The 18357-nt window shown below is 39.5% G+C and overlaps 2 protein-coding genes across 7 annotated transcripts in view; both read right to left on the bottom strand.

Moving 5' to 3' along the window:
- Positions 1 to 1501, bottom strand: part of SLC12A8 (solute carrier family 12 member 8) — a 53124-nt gene extending 51623 nt beyond the window's left edge. For 2 of the 3 annotated variants that reach the window (XM_080600599.1, XM_080600605.1), the window contains exon 1: positions 1344 to 1501. The gene's annotated coding sequence lies outside the window, so the exon portion shown is untranslated. Of the gene's footprint in view, positions 1 to 187; positions 1071 to 1343 lie in introns of those variants that run through there. The other variant, XM_080600603.1, reaches the window with a different exon arrangement.
- A 5352-nt stretch (positions 1502 to 6853) lies between these two features.
- Positions 6854 to 18357, bottom strand: part of ZNF148 (zinc finger protein 148) — a 41165-nt gene continuing 29661 nt past the window's right edge. For 3 of the 4 annotated variants that reach the window (XM_080600594.1, XM_080600593.1, XM_080600595.1), the window contains 2 exons: positions 16280 to 16398; positions 6854 to 15954 (listed from right to left, as the gene is read on the bottom strand). In XM_080600594.1, coding sequence (XP_080456720.1) covers positions 14359 to 15954; positions 16280 to 16398 — 1715 coding nt within the window. In that variant the 3' untranslated portion in view covers positions 6854 to 14358. Of the gene's footprint in view, positions 15955 to 16059; positions 16136 to 16279; positions 16399 to 18357 lie in introns of all 4 variants that reach the window. The other variant, XR_013953860.1, reaches the window with a different exon arrangement.

Below are 18357 nucleotides of genomic sequence, written 5' to 3'. Positions count from 1 at the left end.
AGACACTAACCAGTCTATAAATCAAACGAGAACGCTTGTTTTAATCTTTCCAATGTATTTTGAGCTACAAGCGCATTAGAAACCCCCTCGCGGGGCAGTGAAAAGCCTCGTCTCCTTTTACCGAGACACTTCCCTGCTTAATTACAAAAGCATATTCCTCCAGATGAATTTTCTGTGGCCTTCGCACCTTTTCAAAGCAGCGATGTTTTATTAATAGTCCCATTAAAGGCGTCTCGGAGCTGCGAGCTCTCCAACAGAGGGCTGGTTTTACAAACACCGCTGCGTGTGGTCCCGCAGCCTCCAAGGCCTCTGCTCCTGCCAGAGGAGGCACTTCCAAGGCCTCGCACCGCCAAGGGACCCGGCAGCACTTCGGGTTTCTTAAATCCCCTCCACTCCTCTCCTGGTCAAGTTTTTAAAAACACCTGATTTAGGAGACCCTGAGGCAGGGATGGATTAAAGGGAAACGAAGCAGCCGCCAGCACCACAAATGTAACACCACACATAGCAGCGCTCGCTCTGCCCTCGCCCTCCCTGTTACTCATTTACCGTAACAGCCACGACAATTACCTGGCTCTTTTATTTTTTTTCACGTATATATTCAGCACAAATAACACGTGGAACACAAGAGGCAGAAAGCAAGCCTGGGCTCACCAGAGCAGGGCTACCTCCGTGGCACGGTCAGCACGCTGGGGCTGCACCATGGCAGTGCCAGGGGTGCCAGGGGTGCCAGCATGTCCCTGCCACAGCCCCGCAGCGGTGGTGCCGGGCACGGAGCCACTTGAAGCCACCAGCCCAGCCAGAACCGCTCACCTGGCCGGCTCTGCCTGCCTGCCTTCCTTCCCTCCCCCCTTTTTCTTCCTCCTCCCTCCCTTTTCCTCATTGCCCTTCTTTTCCTCTTTGCCTCTCTTTTTTGCCTTCTTTTGCCCTTTTATTTTGCCCCTTTTTTCTCTCTTTTAGCTCTTTTTTTTGCCTTCTTTTGCCCTCTTCTTTTGCCCTCTTTTTTTTTGCCTTCTTCTGCCCTCTTTCTTGCTTTTTTTTTTTGCTGTTTTAGCTCTTTTTTTTTTGCCATTTTTTGCTCTTCCTTTTTTCTTTTTTGGCCTCCTTTTGCCCTTTTTAACTCTTTTTTTGCCTCCTTTTGCCGTCTTTTTTTTTTTTTCCCTTCTTGCCTTCCTTTGCCCCCTTTTTTGCCTTCTTTAGCTCTTTTTGGCCCTTTTATGAGGGCTTTTTTTTTTTACCCTTTTTGTCGCCTTCCCCCCCTTTTTTTTTTTTTTGCTTTTCCCTCCCCCCTTTCTCCCCCCTCCCCGTCCCCGGGCCCACCCCGGCGCCCCCCGCCCCGCACTCACGGCCGGTGCCTCTCCGCTGCCCCCGGCCCGGCGCTGCCCGGCGGCGCCTCCCCGCTGGGGGCCGGCCCGGCGCTGCCACGTGTGCCCGGGGCCCTCCTTCGTGGCCGGGCAGGTTCGGGGACCGCTCCCTCACCGCTTCGGCAGCGAGGGGCTGACACAATCCGGAGCCCCGACCGACGGCAGGCAGCGGGGCAGAGCCGTTTAGGCTTTCGTAGCAGGCTTCCCCTGAGCCCGAAATCGTCAGGAGTCTGAGGAAGCAAAGGAATAGTTAAATAGGTTGATAAATACCAAGGTGCTCAGTGCCCCCCGAGGGGGAATGGGGCTCCCCAGTGCCCCCCGAGGGGGAATGGGGCTCCCCAGTGCCCCCCGAGGGGGAATGGGGCTCCTGTTCTGCCCCAGAGCAGCCGCCACCTGCTCGCAGCCCTCGCTCACCTCCCAGCTTCCCCGTTCGGGGCTGCCAGGAAACGCCGTGTCCCGTGGGGACGAAGCTGCAGCTGGATTAAAGGCATCATCTGGGGTGGTCTTACTGGAAACGGGATTAATTCTAAAGCTAGATGCCCTTCCTTAGCATTTAAACACTTGTCATTGACTTAATTTGCTTCCAAAATGAAACAAAGTAAGCCAGGGCCCTTCTAACATTCACTGAAGTATCCATACAAGACACCTGTTCAATGCAGCTGGCCCACTCTGATTTTCCACAGAGATAAAGCACGAACAAGCCCGTACTCTCGGACAGAAACAGCAGGGAGAGAGTGGCAGAAGCGGAAAGCAGGAGTCCAAAGAGGAGAGGCGACTTCTCACAGGAGGACAAAGCCTAATGGGGAAAGCAGCAGGTTCCTCCCTCGGAGATCTCCCATTCCTGGGATGTTTCCGCAATTCTCCCCGTTCACCTTCAGAGGCCAGTTTTACACCTGCCAGGGAACAGGCTCAGCCAGATTCCCTCACCTTGTGGGCCAGGGCAAAATCTGAAGTATGTGATTTGTTGCAAAATTGCTGAAGACTTGCTAATTCAGTAACCAACCGAGCCCTGTGGCTTGCCTGCAGGCACCTCTGCCTCTACATGCACCTCTGCCTCTATATGCACACGTGCACCCCAAGTAGGAGCTTAAAAACTTCTTGGTGCAGTTACTGCCGCCATCTCACACCCCTGAACGGTCCTTAAAGACATCCTGCTTCCCTCCAAGCTAAAATCACGAAGCACTGATGCTAAAAGCACTTTCAGGAGTGCTTGGTGTTGCTCTCTGTCTGCTCCTACTTAAGTCATGGCAATTTTCAACATTTTCCTTCTGGGCAACCAAATCCAACCCACAGAACTCCTTCGATGGGTCTGCGTGCATTCCTGATGAGCACGCTGCTTTTCCACGCCTAGCACATTAGCAGAAACATGGACTGACATCGCTTCTCTGAGCGTAACCGAGTTGCAGTCATGTGCAAAGTGTTTTTTTCTTAAATGACAGGAGGTGGCAAATGTTATGAGATAAAACGGAAGGGAAAACTACACACAAGCAGCCCTCAAAAAATGAGAAAGCAGGAGGGCATAGGTCAGTCAGCAAGATAAAACGTGTATTTTTGTCCAGAGGTCTGAGAGGTGACGTGAATTGTAGAAAAGGCTGATTCTTCGTGGAAGGGATGTTAACCACCACACACCTCACCACCACCTGCTTCAGCTGCTCGACCCACCTGCATTGCCTGCCGCAGCGGTGTGCAAGCTGAGTTCCAGGTACACAAACAGTCTGCTATTTTCATGACGACAGAGCTGTGAATAAACTTCACGGTTTAACTAGTCGCATGATTTAACTAGTCGCTATACATACGAGCCCTGGACCAACAGTTAAACAAAAAGAGCATGTTCCTAAGGAGTCAGCATTTTTCTATTGGAGTTCATTCCGAGTGCTAAACTGCACAAACCTTGCTTTTATTGTGCATTTTACCTAACATCGTTCAGAGTGTGTATACAGCAGTTATCAGCATAGCATCCAGGCACCACCACAAACAACGTTCTTGTTTCAGCTCCTTAAAACAGAACTTCGGGCAGCACAGGACGGCTGACAGAGGGCTAACGCTGCCAGAGCATTTTGCCACAGCTGACATCAGAGGGACTCCTGCTCCCGTCGTGGCCCCCTTCCAGAAGCTGCTGCATCCAAAAGTCCACTTGCGGGTTCGACTAGCTGACCGACTGCTCTGTAAGCTAACAAATACAGCCTTGAAGAAATGAAAATCTCTGAAAATCCTCCCTTCTGACTAGAGGCTTGGAGACAGATCACTTTGGCACATTGGTTACTTTGCACTTGCTTTTCCTTCTTTTGGAGATGCAGTGTTCTTAGGCTGTCCGTAATTAGCTTTATAATAAAGAAGCTTTCACGAACTGGCAAAGAAAATGCAGGTCTTGAGAGAAAACATGCAGGTCATCCTTTCAGCTTCTGATGGCATCCTCTGCGTTGTTCTCACACGGTACTCCATGGCGAAGATTACCTTGCAACTACCTGGAGGTATCCCCAGCAGCTGTTACTTTATCATCTCCCAGCACTTTGTTTATCTTTTGACAAGACAGGAATCTCTTTTGACAAGAACAAGGAAGTGCTGCTACCATAGAGCCTTCTGAGTATAAAAATCATACATTTTGAACAGTTGTTATTCATATCAAAGCACAGAAATATTTTTAATTGCAGTGCAAAAATAACGATTCCTCTTGGTTCCACTTAGGCCAGACTCGTGCTTTGGTCTAACAGAAAGGCTGCCTCTCTGAAATGGCACTAATTATTGCATCCAGCCAGGAAAAAAATACAGATATATACAGAAATAGAAGTAAAAACTATCGTGTTCAGTGGCCCAGCTTGCTGTGCCAGCATACCTCTCTGGGGCAATGCTGTGGAGAAAGTATTGCCTCCTCCAAACACAGGCAGCTACGTACAATCTGTGCGCTGCCAGCACACCGACCTAAGCCAGAAGGTGCCAGCACAATGTTTGATTTGGGACTAGGCAGCCGCATTTCCAGGAGGGAGGCTTGGAAGGTGCAGCTGCCGGGCAGACAAAAGCCTCCGTGCTACCAGAAGGCAGCAGTGTTCAGTCACCACGCAGAAACCTCCTTCGGCTCTCCCGTGTAAGGCAGGCGGAACTGCCCGAAGTGACTCCAAGCAGAAAAACACAGCTTCTTGTGCACCCAGCGAACATCCAGAAGTACGAATAATGGAGGAAGGAACCGGATCCCGTGCTCTTTTGCATGACACGCGTGGCTGCTGACACAGCTAACAGCAACTTCGCTGGCCAGGCTGCAGATCGCCGCCACCACCCCACGGTGGCACCTCGTAAGATGGCACCTCACCAAATTGTTGCATTTAATTTCTGCCAGCGACTCGTATCCACGAGACTGCCTTTGAAATTCAAAAGCTAGAGCAGATGCTGCAGTAGGGATGTTGTGGACCCGAAGCTCAGCCTGACGTGGACGGCCGCTGGGGAGGAGGCAGCTTACCTGAGCAACTGCTGCAGGACTGCTTGCAGGACTTCGGGGAGGACAACACGTACGGGCTTCGTTTTAACCCCCCATGACCGAGTACGGCTCCAGCAGAAAGCTTGTTTCTTTACACTCCGTATCTTGACAACTAAAGCAGACAAAAGAGCAAACAATATTCTAGAGGAAACTGCCCTCTGTTGATGTGGCAGGTGCAACACACAGGATAACCAACAAACTGGACGCTCTTCCACCCCATCTCCCTAAACCAACCACCTCCAAATCTCTCTGCTGTTGTGAACTGCCTGCTGTCCTATTTGGAGCTACAAAATAGATTATCCTGTGCGGTACAAGGAAAAATAAAGCTACATGGGTTATTTTTCTCATTCAACACAAAACGTAGGTCCTGGCAATTCTTTTTAGCATTAAAACATTTTAAAATCTAATTATGAGAGTCAATAAGCAGAAAGTATCAGTTTTGATTCCTTATTTTCACCACATAATTAAAACAAATAAAAATCAGTGTGACTAATGTAAGCAAAACTAACAAAAACAAAGACAAGCAGGGTTGCTGAGTAAGCAGACGCTACTTACTAAGGTATATTGCATAATTCACCCACAATTTAAGACTATTGAACATAAAACAAAAGTAATTACTATACTAGATGGATGTCAACATACAACATTAAGTTCTTTATAGGTTATTTTAAAAACAATACCAGAACAGGCATACTGGAATAATACCGAAACAAAGTCATATAAAATTATACTGCTGTACTCATTCCGTATCTCAGACGTACGTAAAGGGACTACGAGGCAGCAAGGCTTATGGCCTGACACAACTAACAGGAGCTGGACTAAGGGCAGCCCTACCAAGGCCAATTTCAGATAGCTCCTGCAGAAATGTCTGTGCTGATTTCATGTATTGCTGGATGTGTGCTCCTACCTCTGTTAGAGCTACCACCCTGCTGGCTGAGACATTAAAGCAAATATCAGGAGCGCTCTTTCTCTGCTGCAATGAAAATTCAGTCACCTTGGCTTAAAGAGCCTCAGAAGTGGTTTAGGCCAGACAAAAAAACCCTCACCCGCAATCTGTGCTGCCCAGAGGAGGTTCCCTGAGGTTCCTGCTGAAAGTCACCCCTCTGGGGACTCTGCGGGCTCCAGGACCAGGGCTGGAACAGGGCGGAGGGGATCTAAACCAACACAGCTGTTTCTGCAGTGATCATCTGATCATGGCTCAAGTTTGAATACAATTTAACTCTTTTTTGTCCCTTTAAAAGGTGATGTGCGAGTTTTAACATTGTCCTACGTAAAACTTGTTCTTACACAAAGTAAAATCCAGACAGCCGTGTATTTCACAAAAATCAAGTCTTTATCAGAAGTGACCTCACCAAAAGGTTCAAATGATACCTTTAACACTTGAATAGAGGTAAGGAAAACTAAATTACCAGTAATTAATGCTAAGGGGCACATTTCTGGTTTTATAAGTGCATAAATGCTATCATCAGTATTTCTCACATATTTGCTTCAATAGTACAAAACTATGCTGCATGTTGAATAGGTTGTATACTACACAGACTACAAAATGATGTAGCGCACACATGGCATATTTGTATCCAGGAGGCAAAAAAGTTAAATAAAGTTCACCTTTCTTACAACTGAGATTAAAACAGACAAAGTCCTGATCCTCATTTACACGAGGAGTTGCTGGCACCGTGTAGTAACGCCTCTCTGGGGACAAAAGAAGCGCAAGAGGAAAGCTAGCCTAACACTACGTGGTCCTGTGCAAGTGACTCCACTGCTACCATCGTGCAAAGTCCAGGATTAAAATTAAGGTCAGATATGCGGTTTTCTCTAAACAAATGTGGCAAGATGGAGATCCACAGGGGAAGAAAACCCAAATAAATTTGGTACATCTCAAATCAAATACTTAAATATTTAATTGTTGAAAGCATCCACTTCAGTGCTTACACAGCGACATGTATCTTTACATGCCTTCATCTGTCTCGTTAAGAAAGATTTTATTTGAAATCACCTAACGTGAAAAATACTGCTAAGTCTATTCATAAAACAGTATTCTATATTTTTATTTTTCAAACAGCAAGTGACCACATTTAAAATGCATCATTTGCAAATATAAATTATCAAACTATTAGTTTAATTAAAAATAAAGCAAAAACATAACTTCCCTTAGTATCACAATACATAGGAGGGTATTATAAACCCAAAATGACTAAGTTAATCATAAGAAAACAGTAATGTCAAAAGTGATGGAACTCATTAAGTCACTTAATGAATAAATCAATCCTAATAATACAATACCATTCACCATGATTATGTAAAAAAAGCAATCTTTCATTGTATTATACAGATAAAACAATCCAATCCTTCATGCCACGTTTTGTAAACCATGATATAAATTACACTCACAGTCAAATGAACAGATAGAATAACTCCCAAAATATTTTTAAGTTGCTTTTAGGGCAGAAATAAAGGCAGAAATAGAATCATTTAAAATATATCAAGTTTAACCAAAAAAATCATTTGGTCAAGCCTGCTACCCAAATAGTTTTGTTTCCTGCAAAACTATTGTCTTTCTGAATTATGAAATTTATATGTTTCTTTTACATATTAAATGTCAGGTGTTGAGCTACATTAAATCCTTCTATAACTTGTATCATTTTTGCCATGAGACCCAACCATCTTTCGCATACGTACACACACACACACACTTTTTATCAGGAAATTCCTCATTTCACAGGTATAAAGACAGACTCCTGTACTGATTTCTGTCAGAAACATAAGGAATATACAACTTTCACACTCTTCAGGTTCCTACAAAACCATCTCTTATTTATATACATACTTTTATTGACGGAATTCAGGTTACGATCTTCTGCCTAATAATAAAGGGACGGAATAGATGTTGTAGGATAAAGAAATACTGTATAATTATTGATATAAACCTATTATCCTAAATTTATCCATATGGATTTTTTTTAATAGTTGAAATACAAAGAAGGCATATGGACTTCAGCAAAATAACACTATATCAGAAAATGCACTGTAACAGTGTTCCACTATATATATCATCAGGTTTTTCATAACACAACATCTTCTGTACACTAGATTTTGTATTAATTTCTCTGTCTTCAAATTCATCGTGTTTCCAGATCCAATTCAGCACTACATAGTATGCCTTCAAAAGAAAAGGAGGTCACTTGCTTTATTGAATATTCCAAGTTGCCTTCCAGACAGCATTAAAAGAAAGACAAGACTACACAGACAAAGTCCAGTATAATTCATTTCTGACAATGAAAATTTCAACCCCTCATACTGTTGCAAAATTCCTCCTACTGAAATGCTTTACTACAATAATAATAAAAAGCATACATTACATATAAAAGATACCAGTGTACTAAAAGTGACAGAAGTGGACTAGCAAATCCTTCAAAGCACATATTATATAAATGACTAGCATTTAAAAACATTTTTTTTTCTATAAAATGTAGGTCATATACATTTATAAATTGGGGATGGGGGGTTCTAAAGCAGTGATGACTGTGTTCAAATAGTTTCGCTGCTCTGTACAGTCTAATACCTATTCAATTCAAACTATAAGTTTGACGATGTATCAGAATAAACTCATCTCATAGCTCATAATTTGAAAAATACACAATTCAAATGAACATGTGACTTGTAAGTTCACTGCTTATCTGCATATGAAATACGAAGAGAGCTACTCCTTTCTACTGGAGGCCCAAGTCTCATCAGTTCAATATCAGAACTTAAAGACTCCAAATTTAAGTAGAGGACTTGTAAGGAATCAGCACAGAAGCAGAATAGTATCTCTCATCCTTTAGAGACACAGCTATTCAACTTTTGCAGTCTTCCTCCTCTTGCAGAAGTGCAGCCAAGCCATTCATTTCTTACTCAAAGTGTGCACGGATGAAGCCATAGATCTAAAGACTGTCCCCTCTGTGTCTGAAATTGTGCTGTGTAAACAATGTTATATACTCCAGCAGGAGGACGTTTGAATTTATTTATAAAAAATGATTAAGAATATTCATTAACTCAAGGCTAATAACTCCCAAAGGTATTTTTGGAACTTATCCTTATGCTACTTGTAAAGTTAGCACTGTCATGTATTATTGCTTACAAACAGTACAACATCGTATGCCTTCTAACAGAGCGGTACTGTGTTCAGTTCGTATGTATTTACAGGTTTTTTTCTTTCTTCTTTAAACAAGCTATAAAAAACATTACATACTTTACAGACAATACAAATTTCCACATTGGTACTCAATTCAAACAAATGGAATGCATAACAATAATAAACATCATAAAGGAAGACTGACATAAGTCCTTGATTGTCAAGACACATTTATATTTATATATAAACTCTAACTGTGCAGAATCAAAGATTCAATCATAGGTACATCCTTATTTGATAAATCATATTTACAGCATGATATTGCATAAAAAAATAAAATAATGTTGTTTACACAATATTACCTTTCCATCCATTGGATTAAGGAAAGCAAGAAACAGCTCTTAGAAATGTTGCTTGCCTCAGTTTGTGTTTCCTACCAAAAGGTACAATTTTAAAAAGGAAACATAAGGTTCTTTAGCAGAGTAGAGCAAAAGCGACTATAAATGTGTTTCCCTGACACAAAGCAATTTAAAATTGAACAAAGGTTTAAATTTTAACTTAATGACATTTCTTTTCATTAGAAGTAATACTTTCTTAGTACTTGCCCTTTGCAAAGTGAGTTTTAGCTAAATGCATCACATGCCTAACATAAACATGCATTACTGCAAGTTGAATGAACTTTCAAAGTTACAAGGCTTCATCTCAGGAGAACATTTAAAACTAGCAAAGTGTAACATCATGAGCTTGCTTCGGTACCAACCATGTAATTTGAAAGTTCACATGTATACTGGTACCGACGGCATATTTCTGCCTATTAAAACTTCCAAACGTATTCCCAGGAGTATTAGGATTTTCCCTGCAATTTGTAATGGTATTAAAACAAGCAAACAAAGAAGAATAAAAATCAAAGCTCTCAAAAACCAAGAAAATTTAGTTAGCAAATATGCATACATAAAGTAATCCAATGCTGCAAAATGCAGAGCAAATTCATCCAAATATTCTGGCTCATTTCAAATAGTTACTACATATGATACAAACACCATAAAAATATTCTGAACAAGCATGGAATATAATGTATAGGTCCAGGTGGAAAGATTTCATAGGAGAACAAGAATACTTTAAAATAAACTCCAAAAGTTACAGTAGAACCCCAATAATTCGCAGCAGTGACTTAGAAACCCTTCACGAATGACAATTTTGAAAAGAGCGAAGAAGCAGGCAATGAAAGCAAAGATGTCACGTCACAAAAGGTACTTTGTTCATTTATTTTGACAACTGTAATTTAGTTTTCAATGTTCCTTGTACCTCCCAGTATACTGATATGGATTGTAAAGTATACTTGGGTGAAGCAGTACAGTACTGAGACGAGATCTCGCTCCAGGAGTTTTTGGAACGTTGCAGAGAGCTGGGGACGAGACCATCGGGGACATATAAACTGATCGGATTAGCAGTCAGCGAATTAGCAAGATTTTACTGTACTTCTCAATTAACAATGAAAAGCTCCCTTCACGCAAAAAACTGACAAGTACAATATAAAAATAATGCAAGTGTTAATTCATGTGAATAGTTTGTTGTCCTATTTTCTTCCTCAAACACCTTTTTCCTAAAGACATACTAGGAGACACAAGATCATAAAACATAATTCCTTTATCATCCAATTTAAATTATGCCGTTATTTGTAAACCAACATACAGGGATACACATTGTTAATCCTTCTCCCTAAACCTTGTCGTGTATGGTTAATTCATTCTCAAATCAAAAGCAGAAAACATAACTGGTTATTAGTATACCATCACAAGCTGATTCCTTCATTGTCTGTTACATTAATGGTAAAACATACCAAAGGACTCATGCTAAAAGGGACACTGTCAAGTAATTTAGGTCCAAAATATGGCCTATTAGTATGTGTCTATATATATAGACATATATGTATATATATAGTTTGATAGTAAACATTATGAATTTCCTCTTTTTTTTTTTGAAATCATCATCACTCTATCACTAGGAGATAGCCACAAAAAATTCCATTGTGCACACACACACGGTGCCTGCATGACCTTTAAGAAAGAACCTGTATTGTTAGCTCTGTGCAATATAAATGCTAACCCCAAACTCATGCTGACCGACTGAACAATATCAGTACAAGAACAGAACAGAAAACCAAAGTCTTTTTTTTTTTTTTCCCGGCTCTTTTGGACATACATGGAAAACTAACAAAAACAAACACTGACCAGGTCAAAACAGAGAATGTGCATCTGTAGCAGATTAGAAGCAGCAAAATAAGAGCAGTAGAAAATGTTATTAAATAATGTAATTATTAAAAAAGCAAGAGCTTTTCACACAGAGAAACCTTCCAGAACTACATACAGTTTTTCCAGAATAAAAGGCCATGTACTCAGGAAATTATAGCAGTATTTTTGGTTAGCTCCTCCATCACAGAAAGCTTCAAGCATCAGCGGATCAAGTATTCACACCACCTCTTTAATTGTACATGTGCGAGAATCCTACAAGATAGTCCCTGTGGGCTAGGCTGGGACTTCACAATCTGTCCTAAGGCACAGAGGATAGCTGTAATGGCTCAGCAGCAGACTAGAGAATGAACTGCGACATAAGGAGTAACATTTTCTCAGACGATTCCCCTTTTGCTCTGGGGAAGAGCAAGTTCCTTCCCTCCGTACAAGAGCTTACTCACGTACCCAAGCAGCAATCCATAAGTGTGAAGATGGCATGGAGCGAGAGTTACTCCCTCCTACTCCTCAATCACTTTTTCACAGCAGAGGATCAATGCAATAACTTTTTTTTCTTTTTTTTTAATAAAGCTGAGTCAGTCTGCTTAGGGAGAAGCAGGCTTTTTATTCCTTTTACCTCTCTGTTGGAACAGGCTAATGCAGTAATAATCCTGCTTTTTTTCCTTCTTCTTTTGGCATTTGCTGCTTGTTATATTTAACAAATAGTACTATTAATGGTCACCTACTTGCAACAACAGGGCACTAGAACAAAGACATCAACACAGTATTATTATTCACGCAGCACAAGCTAAGATGTCATGGAAATGAAACAATGAAAACGAAACATGCGTAACAAGAGGTGGCTTCCTGGGGAATAGGGGCCATATTTATTGTGTCTATGCAAAGTAGAACGGAAAGTCAAAAAACCCAAACTGATCATAAAGGAAGGAAAACAGAGACATGGAACAAATTGAAAATATTCTTTCAAATAAATTTCTTTACATGTTTCATTAATAATCCATAAGGAATTAACTATTCTCCCTTGATGCTCAATTCTTCTTAACTCTGGGCCAAATATTCAGACCAAATTACTGGTAAGTGATAACATGCAGAAACACCTTCCTTATATCATACACAGGGTCAATGAATCAAAACATAATCTGTTTCCTTATACAAAAGTATTAAGTGAGAAGTTTACATAAATTGTATTTCCTGTCCATGTAGGAAGCAAGCTGTGGGTTACAAACACGCTTTCTCCCTGAACTCTACCAAGCAAAGTTAGTGCTTTAATAGCGATACTGTAAGGGAAAAGAGAGAGGGGGAAATTGGCTTCCTAGTAATAAAAGTTAAGAAAAATGTTGCTATGTTTTGGGAAGAGGTGGGGACTCTCGTGTGTCCAGCTCAAGTCCCTTCAAAAGACAGCATTTATCTTAGCCCCTTGAGGTGCAGCCTTTTCTCATAGCTGATGGCTTCATCTGAGAATGTCAGCTAGCAATAGTGCTGTAAAAGAATGTATGCAATCCTATAAAAAATACATATACATACATACATATATATATATACACACACACACACACACGTGTGTTGTGTGTGAGTGCGTTTTTCCCTGGTTAATCAGCCTACATTAGGCTTAAACTGCCTTAAACTACCAGACAGTGTCCCTTTAGGGAAGGTGCAATATAATGAACATACAGTTCAAAAATCTGTAAATTGTTAACTTAAACTACACAATAGTTATGCTACTCAAATCTTACCACCTTAAAAATGCACACAGAACTACTTATCGTACCATACTGCATACATCAAGACAAAGTACTATTCAAAAAAACATATTCATGGTACAGGGATAAACTTTGTAGTTTATTTATATTGTGAAATGCAATGAAAACTTCTGATCACTCATCTATGCTGAAAAGAAATCCTGTTCACTAACATTATCCAATGGTTTTGGTTGGTAAAATGGTAATGACTTTCACCAAGCAAACTCAAAAAAGATATATGGAATTTGAATGCCCACTTCTTCAGCTTTTGGGGATACTTTGATAAATTTAATGAGCTGAACTGTCAAAATTCTAGACAAAGAATTAAAACTGTTTTTACAGAAGCTCAGAATATTCGATTTCAATGTATGCTGAAAGTAATCACTGGAGTTGTATGAGATGAAAATGATACAACCATATCAAACCTAAAAATCTAAAATGGTTTTATTTTTTGAGAAATCAAATCTATCAAATAAACTAAGTGCTCTATGTTAATCATTACGAATATGTAGGGTAAGGTACAATTAAACTTTGAAATTTTGGAACACAGTTTGTGTAAGCATTATGTAATTGGGAATGTCATCTACAGAGTATTTTAACTAAAACTTCAAAATCTTGATATCTGCGTATGAAAAAGTCGTTAAAAAGTTACATCTAGATTCAGCTGTACAAAGAAATACACATTACTTCAGTAATGAAGTAAAGGCATTAGCAGTTATGTATTTTGCTTTAAAAAGTGTTTAAAGAATTTTAAATTAATTAGACTTTTAAATAGTAGAGTTAGTCTACCAGAATTTGTTTTTTGTTTTTTGTTTTTTTTTTTTTCCTCCAAACACAACTCAGGTAATGCAAAGCAGAAACAGGGCATATAGTCTAAAATTATTTTTTACGAGAGTTGGAAGAAAGATTAATTTTCTAGAAAATGCCATCTTTTAAAGCCTTATTTACTTTACTTTGAAACTTATAGTTTATTCTGTGTGTTTAATACACGTTGATTCCCTGCTGAAGAGCAATGACTACACTGACAAGCTTAAAAATGACAATATGAATAGTATCAGACAATAAACTGTCCTCCCAAAGCATACAAGGAAACCAGTAAGGAAGCAATCATGGGGGAAAGTCTTACCTGGGGATTTTGTTTATTTTAAATTTCATAAAAGGTAAAATAATTACTGGATTCAAACAAGTGAATAATAACCTGCCTTTGATAGGGGCAACAATATCAGGCAGATCAATGACTGGTGACTAAACATTTAAAAAAAAAAAAAAAGAAAGAAAGGAAAAAGCAGTTATTGGTCTTGCTAATATCAGCTTACTTTTGTTTTAACATAGCGCTCTTAAAAGCTGTACAGAACTCCATCTTATACAGAGCAACCCACTTTTGACAAATGTGTTCTAAAGTGCCAGTACTATTTACAAAGATTTCTTAGCCAAAAGTCTGGCCTGTTGTGGCATCAGGTGAAGAAGTCATCCCAGCTCTGGTATCATTTACATTCACCAAGGGAAATTCTGGGAAATCAGCACTTGTCCCTGGTCCCCGAAGGTTCACCTGTCCATTGGCAGTGCTAAACTGAGATGATATTCCAGCTCTTGCCCCATGGTACTGAGCTCTGAAGGGCTGCTCAAAGGAGCTAATTTGATATGCTTGATGAACAGGCTGTGCCTCTGCTTTCTTCTGAGAAGTTACTTGATCCAAGAAGTCCTGGGTAGAGGAGGAAGAAGAATGATTTGCCTCATCACCTGAAAAGGGAAAGGGGTGCTGCGAATCACCAACCATTAGTCCAAAATGAGACTTGTCTGGAGTTGTTCTTAATGGAGAGTTCATTCCCGATCGAAAGCTATTGACGGGGATAGACGTGTAGACCTGCTTCTCTATGGAAGGAAATGCTGGCTGGGTTGTAAGAGTCTGGTTATCAGTCACAAAATTAAGGCTCGGGTTGTTCAAATAGGCATCATTTTGGCTAGTTCTGTCCAAAGCTTGTTGTAAAAACTTTGAATATTCCTGTAACATACTAGCTTTATCTGATGAGGAAGCCTGAGAGCTTGTTCCAACTGTCTCAGATTGGGTGACCTCAGACACTTCAGACGAATTGATTGATATACTGGAGGTCACCTCAGTGTCGGCCACACTGAAGGATATCTCATGCTGTCCGTTAGCCTTGTGTGAATAATGATCTAACAGAGTTTGCAGTACCTCATCTGGAATGACATTTTTGTCATGGCTACCTTTAATTTCAACATTCAGTGCCTGCGTGTCTAATATGGAGGCTGTAGCAGTTTCATCGATGACGCTTGCCACAGCCGCCTGTGTTACCGAAGGCTGAGATGCTATAGTACTTACATTCAAGGCATATTCTCTACTGTTGTTACTAGCTGCTTGTAGATACCTCTTTTTCTTTAAAAACTGCATTGCATCATCGTAATTAGTGCTGCTGTGTACAGGTTTACTGGGCCCTTCTTGTAATGTGTCAACTTGATCAATGTCAGCATTACCTTCAGAGTCCAGTAAACTCTGTTTATCCACAAGATCAAAGGCATACTTCGAAACCTTGCTGTCTTCATATGTAGATAAAGGTGAAATGGTTTGACTTTGCTCAAGTGGCTGTTTCAGACTTCTTTTGCTGTTAACTTTTTTGAGAACAAGCTTGGGAGGGTGTATTTCTCCAGAATTTGCTTCTTCTAAGTGCGTCCCGCTGACAGAAGAATGGGGCATCTCAACAGCATATTCCGCTACCATATATTCATCTTTCACTTTTGTACTAGCAGAGTACAAAGGCAAGTAGTCATTTTTGTCCTTCTTCTGTTCGGATTTATCTGTGCTGTCCTTATCTCCAGATTTTGTTTTCTCTGTTTTCTGCCTTTTCTTCTTTGGCAAGGAGCTGTCTTTCATAGGCGTAGAGAAACCAGAATCTTCCTCCGATGGCAAAAAGCCAACTTTGGTGGCACTTCTGTTCGGTTTCTTGTCACGGTTCTCATGGCACATACGTTTATGTTTCAGCACACGATCAGTTCTGGAGAAATACTGCAGAATATATATATATATTTAATTAGAGAAAAAAATACTTTAGCACTAAGAAAAGAAACTAATTCTAACAAATTTACTTGACAGTCTATCCACTTTACTGACTTCTAATGATAGTGTATATCAATAAAATCAACTGCAGACAGCTGCGACTCCTGTGCATACAGACAGCTCACTGTAACTGAAAAAAAAAAAAAAAGATTCTTTTGTATGTTTATTTGTATATGCAAAGCAACAGTATCTGGAGAAATTTCCACGTGTACTACTTGGGAACTGACTGGTATTTTGCTTTCTAATTGTGAAAGACTTCACTACAACATCTTACCTGCAAACAATATTCACACTGGTAAGGCTTCTCTCCACTGTGAGTTCTTTTGTGCCTTTCCATGTGATACTTCTGAATAAACCTCATACCACATTCATCACAACGAAATGGCTTCTCACCTGATAAAAAACATGTAGCAATATTAATCTAAAAAAACATTAATGTTCTTCCACACAATTACCAGGTCAAATATTACATTCTCTAACAGAAGTAATAAAGAGGATTTAGACTGTTGCTACTGGAAAACAAATTACAGCTTGCTCACATCACAGTACTCCCAGCACTCACAAGCTGATGCTTCCAAATTACTGTAAATCTTTACACTAAAGAAAATGATTTTAAAAAATCCACCTTTAAAATGCTTTTTCTCTTTTTTCTAATGCAGGTGCAAGTATATGTCTTAAACCTAACAAATGAAGAACTACAAAAATGCCCTAAAAATTATTTAGCAATGATTTAGGAAGGTTAGAGGATTATCTAAAAAATACCTTAATTCTCTCACCAACTCATTTAACTCAATCCTTTCCCATCTAGAAGAGAATTATGTGTTTTCAAGCTGTTGATTTAGAATTTTGTAGGATACTCTGTATTTTCACTTTTTTCTTTCCCCTTATCTGTTTGTGAAATTGAAATAACTGCTCTGAAACAAATTTACTATTTCGGTTGGAACCAAAATTCATTTTAAAATTGCAATTAATTAAAAAAATAAAAAAGGAAAACCTCTGTAGCTGAACTGACAAAGGCAAATAGGGTTTTGTTTGGTTGTTTTGTTTTTTCACTTTCATGAGATATTAGTTAAAAATTATTTATTGCCCTGCATTCACCTTTAGTACTCCTCCCCTTATTTTTTCTCACAAAGCCTTGCAATGGTCCTTTCAGAACATGCAGTAGCTGTTTTTACTTCCTTTAACTTTTGCCTTACGCTTTCCTTATCATACGTTTACTTTCTTAGTTTCTCGAACAAAACTGAACAATTCCAAATGTGTTGAAAAGTCAGTTTTGATTTTACAAAAGTCCACTATTATTTAACAGAACTCATCCTGAAAAACAGTCATCTTTCCCCTTAGTATTTACTAAAAAGTCTTCTGAATTGATGCAGTCATAAGGAAATGTCTTGGCAAAATCATTCAACATCCTCTTTGTTCTGGATGCTGTACTGCAGATTTTTGGGATATAAAATATCTATCTTCCGTTTCCAGGAATATGCAGACTTATTTTTTTCTGAGGTAGTTTTTTTTTTCCCCTGAAAAATTAATTTACTAAATAGCATTAACAAATTATTAATGATAAATAAAATTATATTAATAACAACATATTAATAATTAATATATTGGTTATAAGTATTAAAATTATAATAATTAATATATTGAAATAATATATTAATATAATAATAATAAAATTATATTAATTTTATTTATTATTTTCTGTTTAGAACGGATAAATTCAGCCACATCCTTCTATAAATAGAAATACTATTGATATGACTACACCTTAAAATAAGATGCCAGTACTTATAGAAACTAGAATGGAAAATAGATGCCTCACCCACACGTTTGCTCCTTGTCATATCATTAATGCCCAGAGTTTCAACCTTCTTAATTCCAAGCAACTTCTAAATCTCTTTCTGTAAGCCTATGCCCAATTTTCAGTTATTAATTCTTACCTCTCCATGTGGCTTTTCAACCAAACCTTTTCTTGGATGAAATAATTCCAATTTATTCTCTCCTAGATCAAATTATCTCCCCTCCTAAGATCTACCATCCATTCTTTTTCACAACCTCAGCATCCTCTCTCTTCTTTCACTTTCAGTCCGAGACCAACTTCACCATATCTTGCTTACTAATAAACACCATAAAATTTTGATCTTTTCAGCACCCTCTATGAATTGCAGCACCTACCACGTAATCCTCACTCATACTGTCTACAAGCAAATCCTCCTCTCTGGCCTATTCCTTTACTTTCAAATTCCAGTTTCATTCTTGCCATGTTCTCTTTATTTGTTAGGCATACCTACTACTATGGTGTTTTACTTGCACCAAGCCTGTTACGGCTTTCTCAGTCAAATTCAAATCCCTGTC

This window comes from Anser brachyrhynchus (genome assembly GCF_964034855.1).
Source record: "Anser brachyrhynchus genome assembly, chromosome: 7".
Taxonomy (NCBI): domain Eukaryota; kingdom Metazoa; phylum Chordata; class Aves; order Anseriformes; family Anatidae; genus Anser; species Anser brachyrhynchus.
Note: the sequence above shows the minus strand (reverse complement) of the source record. Positions and strands in the feature narration are given on the sequence as shown.